This window comes from Oncorhynchus tshawytscha, linkage group LG20 (assembly GCF_018296145.1).
Source record: "Oncorhynchus tshawytscha isolate Ot180627B linkage group LG20, Otsh_v2.0, whole genome shotgun sequence".
In the NCBI taxonomy this organism is placed as follows: domain Eukaryota; kingdom Metazoa; phylum Chordata; class Actinopteri; order Salmoniformes; family Salmonidae; genus Oncorhynchus; species Oncorhynchus tshawytscha.
This window is the reverse complement of record NC_056448.1, coordinates 12,251,014-12,276,896: the sequence shown is the minus strand read 5'-3', so window position 1 is coordinate 12,276,896 and position 25,883 is coordinate 12,251,014. Positions and strand designations below refer to the sequence as shown.

Genomic DNA, 25,883 nt, shown 5'->3' with positions numbered 1-25,883 from the left:
TGTGAAATATAAATATAAACATGGTCGTGATAGTGTTGGTGTCCAACAAGGCAGTAAGGCAGAGTGCTATAGACCTCACTAGAGGTCACTTGGTGTGTTTGGCTTTTACGCTATGCTCTGCACTTAGGCTTGTTGAAGTGTTTGTTAATGTATGCGTTTTCTACTCGTTTTCTGTTTCTCCCCCCTCTCTCTCGCTCTCTCATATTTTATCATTTCTTCTCTGCCGCCAGCCCATGCTCTTCCCATGTTCCGCGAGGCCCGGCAGCGCAGCACTAAGAAACAGCTGGAAAAAGACAGACTGGACCCAATGAAGTCCCACAAGCCTGAACCCCCTGTCACTGGACCAGGTAACATTACGCGGAAAATTCCACTACATACACACATATATATTATACAGTGCCTTAAAGTATTCACACCCCTTTACTTGTTCCGCATTTTGTTGTGATAATGCCTGAATTTAAAATGGATTACATTTAGATTTTGTGTCACTGATCTACACACAATACCCCATAATGTCAACGTGGCATTTTGTTTGTAGAACATTTTAGAATTGAATACAAAATGTAAAGCTTAAATGTCTTGAGTAAATAAGTACCACTCTGTTATGGCCCACCTAAATAAGTTCAGGAGTAAAAAAATGTGCTTAACAAATCACATAAAAAGTTGCACGGACTCATTCCGTGTTCAGTAATAGAGTGTAACGTGATGTTTGAATGACTACACCATCTCTGTACCCCACAAATATAATTATCTGTAATATCCGTCAATCGAGCGGGGAATTTCAATCACAGATTCAACCACAAAGACCAGGGAGGTTTTCCAATGCCTCACAAAGAAGGGCACATATTGGTAGATGGGGTTAAAAAAAAGGAAAAAAGCAGACCTTGAATATCCCCTTGAGCATGGTGAAGTTATTAATTATACTTTGGATTGTGTATCAATACACTCAGTCACTACAAAGATACAGGCGTCATTCTTAACTCAGTTGCCAGGGTGGAAGGAAACCACTCAGGGATTTCACCACGAGGCCAATGGTGACTTATAAACAGTTAGAGTTTAATGGTTGTTTTTGAGAACTGAGGATGGCTCAACAGCATTGTAGTTACTCCAGAATACTAACCTAAATGACAGCGTGAAAAGTAGAAAACCTGGATAGAATACAAATATTCCAAAACATGCATCTCGTTTGCAAAAATGCACTTAATTAATACTGCAAGAAATGTGGCAAAGACATTCACTTTTTGTTCTGAATACAAAGTGTTACGTTTGGAGCAAACACAACACATCAATGAGTACTATTCTTCATATTTTCAAGCATGGTGGTGGCTGCATCATGTTATGGGTATGCTTTTCATCAGCAAGGATTTAAAAAATAAACTAAATACAGCTATGAGCACAGGCAAAATCCTAGAGAAAAACCTGGTTCAGTCTTCTTTCCATCAGACACTGGGAAGACTAATTCACCTTTCAGCAGGACAGTAACCTAAAACATAAGACCAAATATACAATGGAGTTGATTACCAAGACGACATTGAATATTACTGAGTAGCCGAGTTACATTTTTTACTTAAATCTATAGGCCGTCATTGTAAATAAGAATTTGTTCTTCACTGACTTGCCTAATTAAATAAAGGTGTAAAATATATATATATTCACTGCTCAAAAAAATTAAGGGAACACTAAAATAACACATCCTAGATCTGAATGAATTAAATATTCTTATTAAATACTTTTTTCTTTACATACAGTGCCTTGCGAAAGTATTCGGCCCCCTTCTACTTTGCGACCTTTTGCCACATTTCAGGCTTCAAACATAAAGATATAAAACTGTTTTTTTTTGTGAAGAATCAACAACAAGTGGGACACAATCATGAAGTGGAACGACATTTATTGGATATTTCAAACTTTTTTAACAAATCAAAAACTGAAAAATTGGGCGTGCAAAATTATTCAGCCCCCTTAAGTTAATACTTTGTAGCGCCACCTTTTGCTGCGATTACAGCTGTAAATCGCTTGGGGTATGTCTCTATCAGTTTTGCACATCGAGAGACTGAATTTTTTCCCATTCCTCCTTGCAAAACAGCTCGAGCTCAGTGAGGTTGGATGGAGAGCATTTGTGAACAGTAGTTTTCAGTTCTTTCCACAGATTCTCGATGGAAATGTACAAAAAATAAAAACATGTTTGTCATTATGAGGTGCCTGAGATGGCGGTTTCCACCATCGTAAACACACCAAATGATGGAATTTCTTGTGGGAGACTGGTGAGACTTAGAGAATCTTTGCCAAGGCTCATTGAAGCTGTTCTAGCTCGTTGTGGCCCAACGCCCTATTAAGACACTTTATGTTGAGGGTTTCCTTTATTTTGGCAGTTATGTACCACTACATATGTCTACTGTTATTAATGTTACACGACCAATAACGCCACTATAGCTGTCTACTAGTGTTATTACTGGTGGTAGGAACACTTCTTACCCAAGGCAGGTGCATCCAGGGGCTTGACTGTTGGAAGTGTTTTCCTCTTGAAATGAATTGACTCGATCATTCCTTGCTTACCAGACGGCAGACACATTCATCCAAAGCCACTCATACACTACATTATATTTTATACAGTAATACAGCAGCAGTTCGGGGTCACACAGCAGTATAGATTTTCACGCTGTGACAAATACTTTTCACTCTAAGCCCCTGTGGGATTTTCACTCCTAACACGTTTGGCCACTGTCATTTCCCTAACTGCCTAGTCATACTGCTGCACTAAGGTGAACTCCTATGTCCACGCTGCATACAGTCAACCTCTACGCTCTACCTGACCCTCCCTAAATAAGTTGAGGTGCGGCCACAACCTTTCTTGACTAAATGTCTCCCAGCTGTCTGTTTAGCTGTGATGCTATGAGAAAGTTTACACCCCAGTTTTCCTCTTGAAACGTCCCATATCTTCTTCCTCGAGACGGAGAAAGTGGAAGAAAGAGGTAGAGAGAGAATGACTTGTTGGCTAATTCACTGTCATTTGTTTATCATCCTGATTAACCTACCTTTTAAAAGTACTGTGCAATGCTTGGGATTTTGGCTGGTTGCTTGCAAGAGGACCTCCTTCAACCCTCCCCTAACAGCTACCTCTGACACCAACCCACTGAGACAGGATATCACTGGAGTCTCCTCTTTCAGCTGGGCCTCACTGTGTGTGTGTGTGTGTGTGTGTGTGTGTGTGTGTGTGTGTGTGTGTGTGTGTGTGTGTGTGTGTGTGTGTGTGTGTGTGTGTGTGTGTGTGTGTGTGTGTGTGTGTGTGTGTGTGTGTGTGTGTGTGTGTGTGCCAGTCCATGTTTAAACACAACATAAATACCCTCTTACGGAGATGAGGATGTTTTTCCCAACGTTCTCATGTGTGTATGTTTTGGCGCAAGAGGAATGTGTTTCCTTGCATGTCACTAAATTTGTGGTCAACTTTTTTTTATCATCTATATTTAGTGGTGTGTATGCTTTTGCCAGTGTGCCTGTCTGTCTGTGCTTGTGCATGAGTTCCTAATCCAGTGGTTGTCGTCTCCTCTCAGGTCGTGGTGGTCGCGTGGCAGCCCATGGAGGTACTCTGTCCTCCTTTATTGTGAAGAACATTGCTCTGGACAAAACAGACGATAGCAATCCTCGCCAGGCCATCCTCCGACACGCCAAGGAGGCCTCCGAAAACCCCTACTGGGTCGCCCCTGCCTACACCAAGTAAGACTGGCCACACGTACACACACACACACACACCCCTGGGATGACACAGGCAGACAGTAAGGTGAGTCTGCACTGGGTGTAGTTTATGGCAGTGTGGCTGTGCTAAGGATCCAGCCTTCTTCCCTGGCTGGCTTGGTGACACATGAATGTTTAAAGAGCTGCAGCCTAGGCCTGGAGGCCCACCAACAACCAATCAGCTACCTGAGAGGGCTTGTGTTTCACCTCAGTGTCCACAGACACGCTGGCTAAATAACGGGTCTATTCTTGGCTGAGGATCTAAAGGTGTTGAAGGAGAACTTCCACATTCTGTAGACGTATCGGATCTCTTGATGGTGTGAACAGGCCCATATCAATGTAATTCATGGCAGGGTGTTTGGCAAGAGATAAGCTCACCGTATTTTAGTTGGAACAGTAAATGAGTGAATGAACTTATTGAGGTTGACAGTTTTACCTTATATAACCTTTTAACTCATTTGAATGATCGAAGACTAAGGCGTAAGAATAGGTCACTCCCCTGAGAGAGATTTCCCGTGTTGATGCTATTGCTCTAGAGGTTGGAGTGTAGCCTGGCCCTGGTTTGGCCCTCTGGGAGTGAGGTTGGAGTGTAGCCTGGCCCTGGTTTGGCCCTCTGGGAGTGAGATTGAGGTGTAGCCTGGCCCCGGTTTGGCCCTCTGGGAGTAACAGCAACAGTCACACCTCTCTTGGCTCTGGTCTCTGCTTGTTTGGGTGTTCACATGCATTATGCATCAGTCTAATTATAGCGACACAATCCCAATGGATTGTCTGTCAATAGCTTATCACCTCACCAGTGGACAGGTGCAGAGATGAGTGATGGAGATGTTACCATCATTATCATCATCCTCTTCATCGTCATCCATACAGGTACAGGTAACTGACAAAATAAAGGAAACACCAACCTAATAGGGCGATGAGCCACCATGAGCCAGAACAGCTTCAATGCACCTTGGCATAGATTCTAAAAGTGTCTGGAACTCTATTGGAGGGATGTGACCATAGCCCCTCTAGTAATTAGTAGGATTTCTATGTCATAAATCCTCAAAGTTCCAGAATGGGGTGAAAATGATGGTTGATGGTGGTGGAAACCGCTGTCTCAGGCGCCACTCCAGAATCCCCCATAAGTGTTCAATTGGGTTGAGATCTGGTGACTGAGACACACACACACACTTTAAACCCCCTATGTTCCTTTGAGATCCCTCTTTCAAAGTCACTGATCTATTTTAGCCATGGTAGCCAAAATAATGGGAAACTGGACATTTGTATACAGTACCCTAAGCACGATGACCCTAAGCATGATGGGATGTTAATTTCTCAATTAACTCACCAGTGTGGAAGCACCTGCTTTCAATATACTTTGTATCCCTCATTTACTCAAGTGTTTCCTTTATTTTGGCAGTTACCTGTATGTGTGCTTAGCAAGCATTTAGTGTTGTTGTCAGTAGGGTAAGACACTCCAGGGTGCCATAATATCAAATCAAACTCTATTTGCCACATGCGCCAAATACAACAAGTGTAGACTTCACTGTGAAATGCTTACTTACAAGCCCTTAACCAACTGTGCAGTTCAAGAAGAAGAAAATATTTACCAAGTAGGTTCAAATTAAAAGTAATAATAAAAATGAACACAATAAGAATAACAAGGTTATATACAGGGGGCACCGGTGTACCGAGTCAGTGTGCAGGGGTACAGGCTAGTTGAGGCAATCTGTACATGTACACTCGTGGCCAAAAGTTTTGAATGACACAAATATTAATGTTCACAAAGTCTGCTGCCTCAGTTTGTATGATGGCAATTTGCATATACTCCAGAATGTTATGAAGAGTGATCAGATGAATTGCAATTCATTGCAAAATCCCTCTTTACCATGCAAATGAACTGAATCCCCCAAAAAACCTTTCCACTGCATTTCAGCCCTGCCACAAAAGGACCAGCTGACATCATGTCAGTGATTCTCTCATTAACACAGGTGTGGGTGTTGACGAGGACAAGGCTGGAGATCACGCTGTCATGCTGATTGAGTTCGAATAACAGACTGGAAGCTTCAAAAGGAGGGTGGTGCTTGGAATCATTGTTCTTCATCTGTCAATCATGATTACCTGCAAGGAAACACGTGCTGTCATCATTGCTTTGCACAAAAAGGGCTTCACAGGCAAGGATATTGCTGCCAGTAAGATTGCACCTAAATCAACCATTTATCGAATCATCAAGAACTTCAAGGAGAGCGGTTCAATTGTTGTGAAGAAGGCTTCAGGGCGCCCAAGAAAGTCCAGCAAGCGCCAGGACCGTCTCCTAAAGTTGATTCAGCTGCAGGATCGGTGCACCACCAGTACAGAGCTTGCTCAGGAATGGCAGCAGGCAGGTGTGAGTGCATCTGCACAAACAGTAAGGCAAAGACTTTTGGAGGATGGCCTGGTGTCAAGAAGGGCAGCAAAGAAGCCACTTCTCTCCAGGAAAAACAGCAGGGACAGACTGATATTCTGCAAAAGGTACAGGGATTGAACTGCTGAGGACTAAGGTAAAGTAATTTTCTCTGATGAATCCCCTTTCCGATTGTTTGGGGCATCCAGAAAAAAGCTTGTCCGGATAAGACAAGGTGAGTACTACCATCAGTCCTGTGTCAAGCCAATGGTAAAGCATCCTGAGACCATTCATGTGTGGGGTTGCTTCTCAGCCAAGGGAGTGGGCTCACTCACAATTTTGCCTAAGAACACAGCCATGAATAAAGAATGGTACCAACACATCCCCTGAGAGCAACTTCTCCCAACCATCCAGGAACAGTTTGGTGACAAACAATGCCTTTTCTAGCATGATGGAGTATCTTGCCATAAGGCAAAAGTGATAACTATTGACTCTTTGCATCAACTTCATGTAATTGTCAATAAAAGCCGTTGACACTTATGAAATGCTTGTAGTTATACTTCAGTATTCCATAGTAACAGTAACATCTGACAAAAATATCTGAAGACACTGAAGCAGCAGACTTTGTGAAAATTAATATTTGTGTCATTCTCAAAACTTTTGGCCACGACTGTAGGTGGGGGTGAAGTGACAGTGCACAGGTAACAAACAGCGAGTAGCAGCAGTTTACAAGAGGGGGGTCAATGTAAATTGTCCTGGGGGTAGAAGCTGCTGAATAGCCTTTTGGTCCTAGACTTGGCGCTCTGGTACTGCTTGCCGTGCGGTAGCAGAGAAAACAGTCTATAACTTGGGTGACTGGAGTCTTTGCCAATTTTATGGTCTTTCCTCTGACACCATCTATTATGTAGGTCCTGGATGGCAGGATGCTTGGCTCCAGTGATGTACTGGGCCGTTCGCACTACCCTCTGTAGCGCCTTATGGTCAGATGCCGAGCAGTTGCCATACCAGGTGGTGATGCAACCGGTCAGGATGCTTTCGATGGTGGAGCTGTAGAACCTTTTGAGGATCTGAGGACCCTTGCCAAATCTTTTCAGTCTCCTGAGGGGGAAAAGGTTTTGTCGTGCCCTCTTCACGACTGTCTTGGTATGTTTGGACCATGACAGTTCGTTGGTGATGTGTACACCAAGGAACTTGAAATTCTCGACCCGCTCCACTACAGCCCCGTCGATGTTAATGGGGGCCTGTTCGGCCCGCCTTTTCCTTTAGTCCACGATCAGCTCCTTTGTCTTGCTCACGTTGAGGGAGAGGTTGTTCTCTTGGCACCACACAGTTCTCTGACCTACCTATAGGCTGTCTCATCGTTGTCGGTGATCAGGCCTCCCACTGTTGTTTCTTTAGCAAACTTAATTATGGTGTTGGAGTCATGTTTGGCCACACGGTCATGGGTGAACAGGGAGTACAGGAGGGGACTAAGTACACACCCTGATCTAGTCTGGCCTAAGTACACCCCCTCATCCCTGTAACCCTACCTGTAGCCTCTCATCTGGGGGGCCTGGTTCAGCCGATCAACCCAGTATGGGAAGATCATTCATTACCACGGCTAATTGGAGTGTTGACACTAATGAGTCGCATTGTAGCACTTGGGTACTGTGACATTCATGACCAAATTAACCGGTTACTCCCTTTGTTGGGCTGTTTTAATGGGTTCCCTCTGGTATCAGAACACACATGAGACAGAACAGAGTGGATATTGCATTACAACTCCCTCACCTGATCATTGAATGACCTGGATGAAAGTTCTGGAAGAGTGGGTGTTGTCTATAAAACATCCTTAGGAAAGAGTCACAGAGTATGAGGCATACTGCAGGTGTTTTAGGAGTTGCTGAAACTAGTGAAGGTTTTGGAAGAGCATATTCTTAATTCCCGTACTCCTTCCTATAGTCTAACCTTATGTGTTTGTCTTTTCTGCGCAAGTCTGTGCACGTTTCACTGAGTGTGTTACATCCCCTCCGTAACTCACACAGGACAGATGTTGGTTTTTAATCACTGCTCAGAATAGACAGTGATAAAAATAGAGGAATGTTAAATCTCATCCTATCCCGCCGCACTGGTTTATGTCCTTTCACTACTTCTCTGTTCTCTCTTTATCTTGTCCCTTCCATCTCCCGCATCTGTTTTCATTGTCTGTTGAGGGTTGACCCTGAATTCGACCCTCTTATTTGGATTGAATAAGGATGGTTGTATTGTACTGTACCAAAGTAAAAGATGTGTAGTAAGTTGTCTCCCCTTCTCCCTGTCTTCTGCCAGGACCCAACCAGATGCCATCTTTCAAGAGGAGGAAGAGTCTGATGAAGAGGCTGACAAGGAACCAGAGTGGAAGAAACGCAAGATCTGAGCCGCAGCAACCCCTTTGTGTGTGTTTGTGCGAGTGTGCACTGGTGTGTTTGGATATGTGCATGTTTTTGTACTTTACTGTACTTGAATCAAATGTAGTGCCGTTTATGATCTCCTGAGAAACAGTAATAAAAGGGACAGTCCATCCAAGTCACACTCGCAGTACTTTTACCTCATTTTACCTCATCTCTTTGATGCTCATAGCATTGTCTTTGGACCTGTAGAGTCCAAGATCAACCCAGATCAAGATTTTATTGTGATGCATTATGCTCCACTTAGAAACCAGATAGATCAAGGTGGATTCTATCAGAGAGTTCACCCTCTTGGACGTCCACTCAGTCTTAGTCATGGACTGAAGGACATGCATGTGTTTCCTTCAGTGAGTCACTCCTTCAAATAAATATTTATTTAGATGTTATTTCTAGTGCGCAGTTTCACTTGCAGGACTCAAACATTCCTAAATATTGATGGGAAAAGTGAACATTTTGCATGAAAATGAATGATTGTGTTCGGAAATACCAAGACATCCCCATGCCATGTGGTGTAAATTACGATCCATCATGTTGGAGAATAGTTTGGGGGGTATGAATTGACTAGAAGGTTATGTTTCTGTCCATATCAGCAGGTAATATATCTGTTATACATACCCAATAGAACTATATGGGTAACAAGCTGCTGCATAGCTAGACATTTTTTAAATATACTTGAATCGCTTCCTTTCACCTCACCCGGAAACTAGATAGTGACGACAGTCAGCAGTGTTGTCCTAAATCTCTTGTACAACCTGTAGTGTCTATAATTACGTTAGTGTGACAGAAAAAGCTATGCCATACAGTTCATGGATCACATGTCCGTGTTCATTACAATCCCCTGGAATGTAGCCTCTGGGTAACCCACCAAACAGTTGTGTGGGATTGAGAAGACCATTCAGTTTCAACCAGTTCTACTATAGTGCCTTTAGAAAGTGTCAGTTGTCTTTCACTGGTGTGACTGAAGACAGGCATGGAAAGGGTTTGATTTGTCTTTCCTTCTTAGTGAATGAAATCGCAAAGGGTGTGCTGCGCTTTGGCCTGCACAAACAATCATCCCAAGAGATCTGGACTAGAAAACGTGTTCTTAACACAAATCCTCGAAAGCTGCTCATTATCTGGGCTGTGGCCAGATCGCCATGAAAAAGCCTCAAACGTCCTGAAAGCCGTAACAACTCCCAAAGGAGCGTGGCTTAGCCAAGCCCCAATCCTCCTGCCCAGCACTACTATTCCAAATGCTGACGTCACCAGCCACTGGCTCCAGCAGTGTCTGTTACCGGCCCGGGAATGCCACAATGTTAGAATGCAGGCGAGCTATGGGTGATATCACAGTCCACCCATGCCCAGTGTGATCATCTGCCTCCTTTAGTAGTGGGCAACGGGTGTGTTGGGGCTCTGTTTGGCACTACGGCCCGTATAAGTCATGGAGGAGTCAGAGGATCAAATCTCTCCTCTGTTTTAGTCTCAAGTTTGTCCCCATCTCCTTGCCGTCAATAGCTCAAGAGAGGGGCAGGCTTTGGCCGGTAGTCCAGGCGTAAAGTCTTGATCCTCACAGGACAGTTGTGTGTACATAATCAGTGCTTTCGTTTTATCCACTGGGGGAAAAAATTGAGGTACATCAACCTTGAGGTGTATACACACCGGCAGAAGTTGACTGACTCACTCCGCCTGGCCAACTGTGCCATTTTCTCATCGGCGTTTACATATCTTCTCTGCACGGTGGAAACATTCCCGCTGAGTGCCTCGATTTACAGCATGGTGTCGCTTTACAGCAAGCTTTTGTTTAGCGTACAACCCTGGGCCAGCGTTCAGGAATGCACAACACGAGGAGTAAAGCACTAGAGAGCCTCTATCTCCTCTCTCTAATCCGGTCCTACGACTCCCTGCACACACCTACAACCCTCAACCACCCTCTCCCCTGACCCGCCCTAACTTCGAGTGCTGATGACAACCCCCCAACACGATGATACATTATTCCACAATGAGAAATACTTTTGTACTCGCCTTGCTTACAGTCTTAGAACAGTCTCCTTTTCTCTTTATTTTCTCCACAAATGTATGTCGGGGAGAGGCTACTTATGTTATGAAAGACCTTTCTGGCTGGCGAGAACCTGGCAATCTTTTTCAGATTCTACAGCTCACTGAAGCAACAAGCATTTAGTATTCAATAGCCATCAGACAGACATTTTGATAAAAATGAGTTTAATTCTGTAAAAAGTTATAAAATGAGTATTGTACAAAAATAAAGTTTGTTGAGGGCTTTGGTTCAGTAACACAAAACATTACACCTTTTCTTTCGCAGGCGATTATAACACAAACATGGGTCTGAAAACGAAAAAATGCAATCCTTTCTGCCTGGTGTTGGCACTGCAGATTCCTCTGCTTTTACACACACACCTTACCTTCACAAAATAACTGCCAGCGTTATGAACACACAGGAAAAGGAACACTGACAGTTGAGGAAACAACCATATGTGAAGACCGAGGGGGAGTGGTCAGCCACAGTTCACACACTTAAAAGTAACATACAGAAAGGTAAGGGCCCAAGAGGCTGCCGGAAAGGCTTACACAGAAATCAGTTATTAAAGGGGATGATGATTGATAAAAGCATGCTGTGATTAAAGGGGTCGATCTTTCTCCGACAGTGTTTGGCCTAAATTCATCTTGATGCCGTGGATTTGTTCTGTGTGCTGGGGGAGATTATGGGGCTAAAGCTGGCTTGGTTTCTGTTGGGTGAGCACAGATACTCTGGTCCATAATCCATGCTAACATCAAGGCCTGTTCTGGGGCTCCCTTTCTCTGGGTTTTACTCAAAAGCTCTTCTATATGGACAAGGGCATAGTACTATAGTAATATGCTCTGAAGATTCCTCTGTTCGTGTTCTTTTCTGTTAAGTAGTTGTTTTGGGTGAGGATTGATGGTATGCTGTATAGTGTTCACACTGAGCATGCCTGGTTACCCCAGTGCTCCCCTCTCTCCCCTTTAGTAATGTCACAATCTATGTCCGTCTCTTTGTTGTACTGTCTGGCCCTAAGACATGTATGTCGGCTTGGCTAAGAGTGACAGAGCCAGATCTCCCTTAAATGGTTTTAAACACCAGGGTGCCTTTGCCAGTGGGAGTAGTGGGCTAAGCTGCATGTTAGAGGATCGTTTTCAAACTAACCCCAGATCAGTGAGAAAGACCTGTGTCAGAGCAGAGACAGCAGAGACAGAGACACTCCCAGGAACGCTAAAGCCTACTGGGACAGTAACCACTACAAAGCCTTTGCCCAGACTTGGTGTAGAGCCAGGACCAGGCTGAAGGGTTGAGATATAAGACCCTGGCAGCCAAGCATACATGCATACCATCAACTTCTGCACTGTGATGGCCAAAGGACACTGGGTCCATTTTCCACAGTCTAGTCCCTCAAGGTTTTCATTATGATATCAGAGATTTTCTTGTGGTCTTTTGTAAAGCGGTCAGTCAAATATTACTTTGCAAATGGTGTGATTGAACGAGAATGAAAGTGCGTTGAAAGCAGTGGTCCTGAAGGCTGCCCATAACCAACCTGTCCTGTACCTCCTGAGGTCCTTTTGTTATTCTGTCTATAATTCAACGTAGTCTTCTTTTAATGTGGGGAGTATCATTGTAGGGAAGGCTGCACAGCTGTCTCGGATAACCACCGGCAGTACGACTTTATTCTGTCCTAAAAAAAAAAACGAGAATGCAGGGTTTGAATGCTCCTTGTAAACATGCCATGGCTTTGTCAGAAGTCTGTTTACCCCTTTACTTTGATAGAGTTAGGAGTGAGGAGCAGCTGACTGGTCTCTCCCAAGCCCTCAGCCCCTAACGTCCCAGGCCTCTCCATCCTCTCTGCTTTCCATTAGTGACAAATGAGGAACACTGTCAAAGACGTTCAAACCTGGCATCCTTCAAAATGATCGGAAAGCAGAGATAAGATTTTTTTTGTTTAGAAAAAGGTTGAAATTGGTCCACTCCACGCTGTCTTTCTCTCTGCTTTCCCTCCCTAAACCTGATACCTTATGTTATTCTCATAAATCCATGATGTTTTGGAATCGGCAGTGGGTTTAGGATTATCTACCATGGAATTCAGATACAAACTGTACAGCGTTTGGAAACAAAAGGATGAGTTTGATTGGTTTATGGCTGCACCTTGAACCCAGTTGTTTCAGCACAATCTGATTTCCCGTAGAAAACACATGCTCTGCTGTGGCACTATCCAGGACAAAACAAAGCTCAAATAAATAAGGAAAATCATAAAAATGGACTGCAATAAATAACAATAAATTAGTTCAATCTTAATAAATACATCTCATATATAATTTGAAATATTTGGGATTTTACATTGGGTGTGTAGCACCAGACAGTCTCTGCTGTAGGACTAAGCCAGTCAACAGGTTGAAGAGTCCTCTCTACTTTTTTTTTCTCCCGTTCATTGTGAATGTAAACTTTAAGCTCCAGTCTGTGCAGTGGAACCAGAACACACTGGACTGCAGCTAAAAATACTCATCCGGACGAAGTCTGTTCTCACTGTGAGCCTCAGGAGCTGACTACGTTCCTGGGAAAATAGATGCTCCCAGGAGAATCAGACGTTCTGAGGAACAGACCAGCTTTCAATATCCAGATTTCTTCTGTCTGGTTCTGTCTCACCAACTCCATTGCAGGCAAGCCTTTGAGTCTAACAGCATGGTTCAACAGGTAAATTAAACAGTATCCATGTAGACCTCCAAGGACGGGATCCAACCATGAAGTGAATACTGAGCTGAATTGACACTGTCTCTTTAATGGGCTGTTACACTGAATTCCAATGTAAGTTCATGTCAGTCATCAACTGGCATTAGAACATAGAGGAGTCCCTTCTCCACTGTGACCTGACTTGGGCTCTGGATCAGCTTAAATCACTGGAGGTTTGGGGACTACACCATCCCTGTTCACCCCTTTGCAGCTTCTCAGGAGTAGGACAGGACACGCTAACACTGGCCATGGGTCCTAAGACACCACTGAAGTGGACTATCCGTCTCACGTTGTTATTTTCCACTGTGTTCCTTCCCTTGAAAAGGCAGTGCCAGCCTCCGAGAGGCTTTATGTCACTGCCTGCTTCATTTATGTCTGTCAGCACTTTGCCTTTCTCTCTCGTTTCATCTCTCCCAGAGTCAAACACAACCACATTTGCGGGCGGAATGCTTCTGCAGAATGTGGTAGTCCTCGTTGTTGTCATCCAGGAACGACAGGTCGTCGTCAAAGGCGATTGGTCGACAGCAGGTGCGGGAAGGTATGTCCTTAACAAGCTTCTTGTTGTGGGTGAGGTTGTTGAGGATCTTGTCATAGTTGGTCTCTGCGTCTGAACAGGGGCCGCTGCAGTATCGGAAGATCAGCTCCTCTTTGGTCTGGTAGCCCAGACCTAAGTCTGTCACGTTGAGATGGACCTCTTTTAGCAAGCAGCCACGGCCTTCAACCGGCTTTGTCCGCTGCTCCCCTCTTTCACTGCTCCTCCCTTTGCCCCCTCGCCCCCGACCCTTCTTCTTCTCCGCGCGTCCTCCTCTTGCCCGTCCTCCTCTCCCCTCTCCTCTCCCTCCTCCTCCTCCTCCTCCTCGGTCCGTGTTTGCTGCTCCTCTCTGTCTCTCCTGCTCTCTCTGCTCCCTCCTTTCCCTTGAGCCGCCGGCGGGCTCGGATGATCTCCTCAGTCTGCCAATGGTAGCCTTGATAAAATCCATTACGTCATCAAACTGGTCCGGATATGGGCCTGTGATGTCATCTGTAAGAGAGAGGATGCATAGAGGACATGACTGATTAATGCAATAGTAAAGTCAATGCATTAAAGTGACAACATATACTGTAGTAATAAACAATAGAAGTAAAAATAGTGATGGCAACAATTTGAATGTTAAATCACTATAGAGTTTCCCTGTGACAAGGTAGCGATGACTGTAACAGTTGACAGTTCCATACAGAAGATTGTTTCAGTAATTCTAGTTATACTTCTTGGAACAGACCACCTTCTCTTTCCCTTTTTAAAATACTGAATCAGAGCTTCAAAGCACCGCTAGAAGGGAATCATATGGATTGTGATATGGAGAGAGACGATTTCATCTCTCTTCAGCACTTATTCTATTTCAAATTCAAAACATGCAGGAAGCCCTCCGCCATCTGCAGAGGGAATCAAAACCCCAGAGAGCCCTTTGATCCTCATGTAATACATGGTGATTCCATTATAGTGTAAACTCCCTCCTCCTTCTCCGCATCGCTTAAATGTCTGGCAACCCACTCAGAAGATCACAGAAAACATTATTGTTGAATGACTCAATTAGTATGACACTAATCATATTACCCAATATGAATGTCAGGTGTATGATGTTTTTTTTTCCTGTTTTAATGTGTGTGTGTGTTCGTTCAGTGGAGGTGGGGTTAGTAGAGAAGGAATGCCCTTAAAGCTAGCCTTGGCATGATTTACTCCAGGCCTCAGTAGACTGGCCTGTGTGTGGCGGGCACAGGGCACCCAGGCAGGTTGTGTAGTGTGTCTATCTTCCAGGTAGGTGTCAGTAGCCCAGCCTCTTCTTGCCGTTGGGAGTCACCCGCCTCACCTGTCCCACTGCCAGCGTGCAGGTCATCTGATCCACCCAGCTCCACGGCTGATTGGGCCGTCGCGGTGGTATCGGGTGAGCCAGGGAACAATCTGTTTAGACACCCTGTGCCCTTTGATTTAAGCACCTTCTATTGTGTGGCTATCAGCGGATGGACGATAGAGTAGACAGACAGACAGGGATAGCACCTATTCTACACCAGCTGTCAGACACAATTGTTCCACAGCCCAAACGACAGCAACACCTCCCGGCTCTCCCCGTGCACCTGTTTCAAATGTTCTCCAGAATCACGTATGTTATGATTTAGAGATCAGTTCTGATGTCTGCCGGGTGTAACGCTCCACTGAGAACAAAGTGAAGTCCTGACAAGGCATACAAAAAGATTTTTGTATTAAATACTTCACTTCACATAGTTTTTCTAGCCTAGTGGAGCATGCACCAGAAGCCAGACACAAGTATCTCTAGAGGCAGTGGATCAGCTGCAGAGACACTTGGCTCCAAAGGTTTCTTGGAACTGGTACAAGATTCATCGCTTACCACAGACATCGCACCCGAAACAAAAGGCCAAACCTCCCATTGAGTTCCAGGGTTGTTTACACCTTGGTGCATTGTTAACGGTCTTAAGTTACAGAACAGGCTGAGGTGATGTCACTCACCGCCGCTAACTGAATATGAGGTGAGGGGAAAAACATTTATCTGTTCTAAATGTTCCATGCCTTATCTAGAGCGCTGCACAGTTTACTACTGTGTAAAGTCAAGACTGTTATGTTATTTTAAACAAATGGAATTCCTTGCCCTCGAAGATGCTTAAATGAGCCTAAACACTATTTTGCCCTTGTTGGTTTTGACTCTGCCGTATTGTCCAGTCTTTCTCCTGTGATCTGCATCTGTTTCCATGTTCCTTTACTCTAACTTGGTTCGGGATAAAACACAACACGCTATGTTTTCTTGACAGGGAGAGGGCACAGGTCCTGCAGTCCCAAAGAGACGGGGGTGAAGATAAACAAGCAAGAGGAATGTCAGCTCTAGCCTCTATGTTTGGAACTGAGGAGCCGCACTCACTATTTCTTGCTCCTTCTGCCGCATGGATGTTTTTACCATCAGCGTGATGCTGCCCACAGCAGTAGATGTTTTTACCATCAGTGTGATGCTGCCCACAACAGTAGATGTTTTTACCATCAGCGTGATGCTGCCCACAGCAGTAATGTTTTTACCATCAGCGTGATGCTGCACACAGCAGAAGATGTTTTTACCATCAGCGTGATGCTGCACACAGCAGAAGATGTTTTTACCATCAGCGTGATGCTGCACACAGCAGAAGATGTTTTTACCATCAGCGTGATGCTGCACACAGCAGAAGATGTTTTTACCATCAGCGTGATGCTGCCCACAGCAGAAGATGTTTTTACCATCAGCGTGATGCTGCCCACAGCAGTAGATGTTTTTACCATCAGCGTGATGCTGCCCATAGCAGTAGATGTTTTTGCCATCAGCGTGATGCTGCCCACAGCAGTAGATGTTTTTATACCGTCAGTGTGATGCAGCACACAGCAGTAGATGTTTTTACCATCAGCCTGATGCTGCACACAGCAGGAGATGTTTTTACCATCAGCGTGATGCTGCACACAGCAGGAGATGTTTTTACCATCAGCGTGATGCTGCACACAGCCGAAGATGTTTTTACCATCAGCGTGATGCTGCACACAGCAGAAGATGTTTTTACCGTCAGCGTGATGCTGCCCACAGCAGACGTTTTTTACCATCAGCATGATGCTGCCCACAGCAGAAGATATTTTTACCATCAGCGTGGCGCTGCACACACCAGAATGTTTTACCATCAGCGTGATGCTGCACACAGCAGAAGATGTTTTACCATCAGCGTGATGCTGCACACAGCAGAAGATGTTTTACCATCAGCGTGATGCTGCACACAGCAGAAGATGTTTTACCATCAGCATGATGCTGCCCAAAGCAGAAGATGTTTTTACCATCAGCGTGATGCTGCACACAGCAGTAGAGAGAACTGTTTAATTAAACCTACTGTTAGACAAACTGCTCTGAAGTAGGTAGTCAGCAGGATTTATCAATGACTAGTCTGGCCTCATGGGCTCAAGTGCCCTTCAACAATTAAAAAGTAGGTAAAAAGGTAACTCAAATAACCAAATTCAACCTAGCTAATTTCCGATTCAGACAAAATTGTTTGACTACATAGGTAGAAAAACTGTACTTCAAATCTATGATACTCCCCCACTTAACATTATGCTTGACTAGTTGGGCCCAAGCTTGCTGTACAACATGAAAATCCGTTCAGTCTGTCTACAAACAGGCTCTCAAAGTGCTTGATAGAAAGACCAATAGCCATCATCACTGTTACATCCTCAGAAAGCACAAAAATAATGTGCAATACACTGACGCATGTCTTGTATTCAAGATCCGAAATGGCCCGGCTCCTCCCCCCTTAGTACTTTTCTTCAACAGAAACCCCAAACCCATGGCAGCAGATCCACAAGGTCTCCCATGCGAGACCAGAGGTGACTGTATAGTTTGCTTAAGGAAAAGCACCTTTAGTCAATCTGCTTTCTCTGTGAGAGCTTCCCATGTCTGGAACACAATGCCATCAACTGCACCACCTATAGCACCTTCACAAAAAACATAAAGACATAGCTAAAGGCCAGTCAGACTTGTGAACATATTCCCTAGCTGTGTATTGCATCTTTCCATATTGTCTGTAGCTCACTGTGCTCACTGCTCATTGTTTGTCTGTATTGTATTGTACTGTTATTGTAATTATTTTTAATAATCTGCCCAGCAACTGCGGTTGAAAATTAGCCGGCTGGCTAAACCATCACTTTTACTCAAATGTTGATTAATGTGCACTGTCCCTGTAAAAAAAAGAAAATAATCAACTCAAACTCAAACAATCAGCCCTCAATTACATTGACTGCTGTCCCTTTATATGGGATAAGCTTGCCTTGCTAGTTGCTACAATATGATCCATAGCAAAAGTTCATGGCTTGCAAGACTTTAACCCAAGTGTGAACCCAAGGAGAGCCTGTTCCTACCAAAGGAGCGCCCCCGACTCTATTTAAAACACATAATCCTGTATGTGCCATACGGAACAGATGGCAACCTATGGCCATCACATAAACATATGTATCCTCTCTGAGGTTTGTGTTAAATGTTTGGGCGGAGTATACCCCGTTTGTTTTGATAATCAGGCCTTTGAACAAACTGGGTACCAAACCATAAATGGTATGTTGAATGTGCATTTTCCAGCGGTCGTGTTTGTCACCCTCTTCAAACCCATACACACTTCAAGGAACTGAGAACCAGTTGACTACTCAGTACTGCAGTCACTTTATTGCTATGGTTTTGCAACAGGGCCTCATCAAGCCACTTTATTAGTCTTCTGTTAGAGAATCCTTTTCTAGAACACGGTCTGATCTTAAAGCGAGAGTCCTTAATTGAATTAACAACAAGGCAGTCACCCGGCCTCTGTTTTAGTAAAAAGCTCAGGGATTGGCCTGGAGAAATATAAGCACTTTCAAATTAATATGCAGAGCAATGGATACAAGGACTGACCATCCAAGATATAAAAATGATAGTTTTAACCATGTTTTGTGGCTATACAGTGTTTGTTTACATTTACATTGTAAACAATGTAAAACAAGCTTACATAGTAGAAGTCAGAAGTTTACATACACCTTACAAATACATTTAAACTCAGTTTTTCACAATTCCTGACATTTAATCCAAGTATAAATTCCCTGTCTTAGGTCATTAAGGATCACCACTTTATTTTAAGAATGTGAAATGTTAGAATAATAGTAGAGCGAATTATTTATTTCAGCTTTTATTTCTTTCATCACATTCCCAGTGGGTCAGAAGTTTACATACACTCAATTAGTATTTAGTAGCATTGCCTTTAAACTGTTTAACTTGGGTCAAACATTTTGGGTAGCCTTCCACAAGCTTCCCACAATAAGTTGGGTGAATGTTGGTCCATTCCTCCTGACAGACCTGGTGTAACTGAGTCAGGTTTGAAGGCCTCCTTGCTCGCACACATTTTTTTCAGTTCTGCTCACAAATTATCTATAGGATTGAGGTCAGGGCTTTGTGATGGCCACTCCAATACCTTGACTTTGTTGTCCTGAAGCCATTTTGCCACAACTTTGAAAGTATGCTTGGGGTCATTGTCCATTTGGAAGACCCATTTGTGACCAAGCTTTAACTTCCTGACTGATGTCTTGAGATATTACTTCAATATATCCACATACTTTTCCACCCTCATGATGCCATCTATTTTGTGAGGTGCACCATCCCCTCCTGCAGCAAAGCACCCCCACAACATGATGCTGCCACCCCCGTGCTTCACGGTTGGGATGGTGTTCTTCAGGTTTGCAAGCCTGCCCCTTTTTCCTCCAAACATAAGGATGGTCATTATTGCCAAACAGTTCTATTTCTGTTTCATCAGACCAGAGGACATTTCTACAAAAAGTATGATTTTTGTCCCCATGTGCAGTTGCAAACCGTAGTCTGGCTTTTTATTGTCGGTTTTGGAGCAGTGGCTTCTTTCTTGCTAAGCAGCCTTTCAGGTTATGTCGATATAGGACTCGTTTTACTGTGGATATAGATACTTTTGGACCGGTTTCCTTCAGCATCTTCACAAGGTCCTTTGCTGCTGTTCTGGGATTGATTTGCACTTTTCGCACCAAAGTACGTTCATCTCTAGGAGACAGAACGTGTCTCCTTCCTGAGCGGTATGACGGCAGCATGGTCCCATGGTGTTTATACTTGTGTACTTTTGTTTGTACAGATGAACGTGGTACCTTCAGGTGTTCGGAAATTGCTCCCAAGGATGAACCAGACTGGTGGAGGTCTGCAATTATTTTTTCTGAGATCTTGGCTGATTTCTTTTGATTTTCCCATGATGTCAAGCAGAGAGGCACTGAGTTTGAAGGTAGGCCTTGAAATACATCCACAGGTACACCTCCAATTGACTCAAATTATATCAATTAGTCTATCAGAAGCTTCAAAAAGCCATGACATCATTTTCTGGAATTTTCCAAGCTGTTTAAAGGCACAGTCAACTTAGTGTATGTAAACGTCTGACCCACTGGAATTGTGATACAGTGAATTATAAGTGAAATAATCTGTCTGTAAACAATTGTTGGAAAACTTACTTGTGTCTTGCAGAAAGTAGATGTTCTAATCGACTTGCCAAAACTGTAGTTTGTTAACAAGAAATTTGTGAAGTGATTGAAAAACGAGTTTTAATGTGTTTGTATGTGTATGTAAACTTTCAACTTCAACTGTATTTGGGGATCTGATGGGGTACGACAGTTCATAAGTTATATTCTCCAACAATCAATGGGTATATATCACAAGTCCAAAAATGGATGTAAGCAACCAAGAATTTTAGCTTTAATCAGAAGAAAGTATATTTGACTCACACTTCAGCAGGTGATAAAACACTTTCAGAGTCTTGACTTACATTTATCCTCCATGGAGATTTCCTGCAGGCTGTGAGACTCTGACTGGAACTCTGGCTCTGGTTCCTCCACAGACAGGGACAGAGAATCACTGTACCGATCCGAGTAGTGAGCTCTCTTGGCTGGCTGAAGGTTTTGGTAGAGGGGGCGTGTGGAGACGGAGCTCAGGAGCAACAAACACGTGGCCAAAACATCCCATAACTTCATCTTAGACTCAGTTCCTATGAAGGAAGCTACAAGAAAACAAAACAGGTGCGTGATCCAACCTTTGAAATAATCCTACATTTACAAAATGAGATTAAAATGTTAAAAGATATGTGTAGGCTGTGAACACAGGAAACATAGGACATAGTGCCAAAATGGGCTTAGTTTGGTCATCTTTTGAATTGCAAGAAAATATTACAAGCATGAATATTTGATGTTGATTCTACGAAGGATGGGAATAAGGCGTAATAGATACTGTAGCTCCTGACTGGCACATTGTTGACCTGCTTTGATACAGTGCAGAAAACAGTCTTGAGTCATGATGACATCTTACGAAATTCATTTGGCAATAGCAACCATCCTTCATGTCAAGAGGTTATGCCCATTCAACAACAGTGAAGCAAGCCAACTTGCTGTATATATGATGTTTTGTTGGCTTTTGTGTTTTGGGACAGCTATTGGGGATCCAAATTAACAAACTTCAGAGACCATTGTATCAAATTGTATATCTTTCAACAAAAAGGTCAAATATAGCTTGAAAGTTAGAAACGCTATATGTAGGCTAAATATAAACTGTTAGCCCATGGTCTTTAGGTTGACATGGTCTAGATATAATCTATAAATATGATTTCATACTGAACTATCCTATTACTTTTAGGGACCTCCATAGCTTCTACATGATACAAAATATTGATATTACAATAATGTCGTTTTAATTATTGTTTTTGTATATGATGGACATTCTGATCCAAAGCAACTCGATTACACATTTTTTGACCTATTTGAGTGATCATTTACGAGTGCGTGTTACTGAAATGGATGGCCGTCACAGGCAAAGGGTGCGCCTTTACTCCAAAATTCGTTTATGGACGCACCATGCATAAAGCATTGGCTTGTGTTCAGTAGAAATTTGCCAGATGGTGAATCCCTATTGCTTATGTGACTATTGTTAATTGAGCATTTGGCTGCAGCTAAAGTATGTCCATAGGGTGTACTTATTGAATAGGCTTAATGCATTAAATAAATGACTTCCGATTTGCAACTAATGCCTAGAACATTTGGCACACTGTTAATGCGTGTTAGAACGTTTATTTCCCTTTTTTTTGCACGTGTTTTATCCATTGTGAACGTTTACTTTGTAGGCTGATTTGACATTCAGAATAGTTCTGATATCCTCAAAATTCCTTCATCAATACTATAGTAGGTTAACAGCCTACATAGCCTACACAAGTACGTCTCATTTACAAAAACATAATATTGCACAATCAATAACTGATTGGAATGTGCTTACCTTTTAAATCTGGCCCTTGCAGACCTGCAATTGTATCCGTATTAAAGTCCAACACACAGCGATGCATTTAACGTTCCGTGGTGAGTATGAAGTACTTGTATCCAAATGATATATTCAGACTGTACAGTTTTATCTGATCACATAAACAAGATCCGATGCGTTCAATTTAAATGACAATATAAAACATAAGTAAAAATGCCACTCATAATTAATGGAACTCTGTAGCCTACAGAGCGCCCAACCATGCGTCTGCACACAGGTAGGCTACACGCTTAAGTGGCTAGCTGGCCAAAGTGCCTCTGCGCTGTCTATCCAGGCGCTCAATCGCAAACTAATTGGATGCTGGTTTCCACATTGGAAATCCGAGAGAGATCCACCATCATCAACTGCAAGGAGTCAAATGAAGACATCAGCTTTACCGACCCCCGATTGCTTTACCGGCACCGAATCCGCTTTAGAGAGACAGTTTATTACGTGTTACCTTAAACTTTTTCAATGAGAGAAAATCAAATCATCCACCGGACCAACATAGAGTCAAGAAGATTTACTTGATGTTTTCATATCCCCAATGGACTTGGTATTCTAATAAAAAACGAGGGCAATGTATATTCTCCATTATATCCAAGTGGTGTCCGTGCAAGGAGTGAGATGGTTGTCCACATGCGGGCTCTGTATATTCTCTCCAGACTGGCACTGTCAGTACAGATGTGCAGCTGTCTGCGCATCACGCTGTACGAGTCGCAGAAGACCGCCTGGATAGATTTATAGCTTTGAGCGCGCTGACGTTTCGAAGAGTCCGCCCTCCTTTTCTCGACCTCTGCACAACCAAACAGCAAGTACAAACAGAAGTACACGCAAACTCACATCTCCAAAACACCCCTGGCGCTCCATTTGCTGGGTCGCAGTTTTGGGATCTCTTTAGGAGTATGTCACTCTCCTAATGTCCTGGGGTTAGATTTCAGTAATGTGGAAGGCGATTTGGAGACGTTCGTTTGCTATACATGTTCCTTGAATACACTGATCTTTACCGCGCGCACTGGGTGTCGGGTTCCAGCTACTCATAGATCAAATTAGGATGCCCACCACACTTATTTACTAGGACAGACTTGAAAATAAGTGTGATGGGCATTTGTGGGTAAAGGTGTAAATATGTAAGTCCTTTAATATTTGATTCATATGGCACAAGATATAATTCTCCAAAATGTTATGCACTGCAGCAGCTGTAGAATACCCATTTCATAACCACTGGGCACACACTGGTTGAATCAACCGTTGTTTACATGTCATTTCAATGACATTATGTTGAACAAAGTAGAACAGACATTGAATTGAAGTCTGTGGCCAGTGGGAAGTAATTCAGATGCACACTATGGCTTGGAGCAAATGGTCACTTAATAACCAGTGTTTGGTGTCGTTTTGCCTGCAGGGGTCTGTGTGGCCCACAATAGAGCGGCTATAAAACCCTCTGTGATGTGGTACCTGAGAGGCCTGGTCCATTAGCCCTCCTCATTTACACTCTAGATCTCTTTCATCTTCAGGATAGCTACATTCTTCATGGTTTTACCCGACTGTTTAATGAATTTAACTCATTTCAGTGTTGATGAGTTAGAATACACCCAGATGTTTTACACATTCAAAAATAAAACATTTCGAGAGAAGGATTTTATTTATGTTTGACAGGCAAATTACAGACGGCAACATTCTGGCTGTGACACAAGGGATGCAAATTCAACGGTTGACACTGTCAATCTAAGGTGACTGGTGATGTGATTTAGCTCGTTTTTATCATTCATTGGTATTAAAAGGGGCATATTTGTTAGCTCCGGGACTGGGATCACACGTTAATGTATGTATTCTCTAATACGTTTCTTTGTGTGTCTGCCTTGGTTACCATCTGCCTCCTCTTGTTATTGACTCCTTTCTATGTACACAATACTGTAGATTCCTCACTGTCGTGTTCTCTTCAGAAGCTATCCACTTCATTGTTACTGGATCAGTAACATTCTGCGAGTAATGGGCGCTCCAATAACCGGTCGAGAGGTATACAATTGTCTAAATCCATGCCTTTAAAACACACCTCTGGCTGACTGTGTTCCGCTTATGTTACATCTCATAATCATGCCTGAAACACAGCATAACAATTGTTCCTCTGTGAATCCTTTCGAAGTGTAGTGTCTGTCTGTCAGTCTGTGTAAAAAATGTCCGATGTTTTAAAAGGCAAGAGAGGTGATGTCCTTGTACAACAGAACACTTGACCAGCCAGTACTTTCTAAGTGCAGGTGCAGGCTATGGGAGTTTACAGTATGACATGTGCATTTAGTTTTTGTTTTTACAAAACGACAGTGAATTGATGGTGGATGGGTCGGATTCTCCTATTTTTACATTCCTAGTATCACCTCTCCTCTGTTCCTCTCTTGGTGTTAGCTAAAGGGATTTGCACAACTCCATTGACCTGCTTTTCCTCTGTTGTTTAGGACCTTTGACATCTAGGATTTCATGGGAAGGGGTCAAATGTGATCTATTCTGCCTGTACTTACTCTGACCCTGAGAGAAATCATGGACTAATCTGCACTCTGGATCAATTTAACGGACCTGAACAGTCTAGTCTACCATCCACAAGCTCGACAAAATGTGTCCTGTCTCCAGATGATCTGTATTCACTACTTGTTTCTGTTGGTAATCCAAATGGTTGTTAGATGCCATCAGATTCACTAACTGATTCATGTCATGTCAATAGAGGAACGGTTGATAGTCAGGTTACAGTACTACAACTTGTAGTGATATTGACAGTAAATGCTGGCGGAACCATTTAACTGCAGGCTGATAGAAGAACCATGTGTCTGCCGTGGGTGAATCACTTGACATTTAAAGGGAGGCACTCATTCCGTAGTGAAGTCCTATCTCTTGCTCCTCCATTGAGATATGTGAGTGGGGTTATATTTAAGCGGTCCAGTCATAATTGGTGCTCTGCCCAGCCTCTCTGATTTTGGTCTTGTCATAAGGAATTAACTTAATGGTTGGTTTCCTGTTCTATCCTCTGGGTGTTAGTGACAGTCGAAGCTGTGTGTGCCTCTGTGATTCTCTGATTCTCTGGGTTTGTCCAAATGTTTAGCTTGGCGCTGGTGTCTCCAGGAAGGATGCCCATTGGCCATGGACACCTAGATGCATCACTCATCTTTTATGGAAGCAGCGGTTACTAGTGGTTACTAACAGACCATGACAAATAAACACTACCATAAAAACAAGAATAAACAGGATTGCATAATTCTTCTTTTCCACTTTACGGTCAATGAGAATATCAACAGTAATGACAACAAGGATTAACATACTGTCTGCTACCAACAAGCACAGTACTGTCATAGTCATGTCCAGTAACAGATGGGGACAAAAAGCCAACATATAAAGCCAACAGTGGTCCTGAACTACAGCCTGGGTCTTTAATATATTTATTTTATTTAAAGTGCTGACATTGAGAGCATTTTTTTGGAGAGAATAGCTATCCCCTGTGGTGGTGGTGGTGGTGCGGGGGGGACATTAAGGAGACCAGGGTCAGAGCTCAGGAGCTGTTATGATGTGATGACTAAACAACCACGCAGGGAATTACATCTTTGGGAAATATCAAAAAGCTTCTTCTGGCTGGCACTGGGAAATTGTGTCAAAAGTTTGCATGACTGGCATGAGTACATGTAACAACACGTTTATGGTTGGAGATGGTCATGCCAGTGTACAGAGCCAGTGGGGTTAGAAGGGAGGGAATACCAAAACCTTGTCACAGAGAACTGAGAGAAAGAGATCCAGTA

The 25,883-nt window shown here is 43.3% G+C and overlaps 2 protein-coding genes across 2 annotated transcripts in view; one reads left to right on the top strand and one right to left on the bottom strand.

Annotated features, from left to right (window-relative positions):
- Nucleotides 1-8,641, top strand: part of LOC112219484 (WD repeat-containing protein 70) — an 80,544-nt gene extending 71,903 nt beyond the window's left edge. The window contains exons 16-18 of the mRNA XM_024380773.2: nucleotides 231-347; nucleotides 3,549-3,711; nucleotides 8,399-8,641. Of these exons, the coding sequence (XP_024236541.1) occupies nucleotides 231-347; nucleotides 3,549-3,711; nucleotides 8,399-8,486 (368 nt within the window). The 3' untranslated portion in view covers nucleotides 8,487-8,641. The remainder of the gene's footprint in view (nucleotides 1-230; nucleotides 348-3,548; nucleotides 3,712-8,398) is intronic.
- A 4,982-nt stretch (nucleotides 8,642-13,623) lies between these two features.
- On the bottom strand, nucleotides 13,624-22,797 carry gdnfa (glial cell derived neurotrophic factor a). Its single transcript, XM_024380774.2, has 3 exons — nucleotides 22,084-22,797; nucleotides 20,591-20,821; nucleotides 13,624-14,270 (listed from the first exon to the last, which is right to left on the bottom strand). The coding sequence occupies exons 1-3, from the start codon at nucleotides 22,148-22,150 to the stop codon at nucleotides 13,669-13,671; spliced, it is 900 nt and encodes a 299-aa protein (XP_024236542.1). The 5' UTR covers nucleotides 22,151-22,797; the 3' UTR covers nucleotides 13,624-13,668.
- Nucleotides 22,798-25,883: the final 3,086 nt, after the last annotated feature.

What these genes read in the sequence shown, in the direction of transcription:
- gdnfa (XM_024380774.2), bottom strand. Translation starts at nt 22,150, where the DNA reads ATGCATCGCTGTGTGTTGGACTTTAATACGGATACAATTGCAGGTCTG. An exon ending in GCAAGGGCCAGATTTAAAAG is followed by an intron (nt 20,822 to 22,083) that starts GTAAGCACATTC and finishes GTTTTCTTGTAG; the next exon opens with CTTCCTTCATAGGAACTGAG. An exon ending in AATCTCCATGGAGGATAAAT is followed by an intron (nt 14,271 to 20,590) that starts GTAAGTCAAGAC and finishes TCTCTCTTACAG; the next exon opens with ATGACATCACAGGCCCATAT.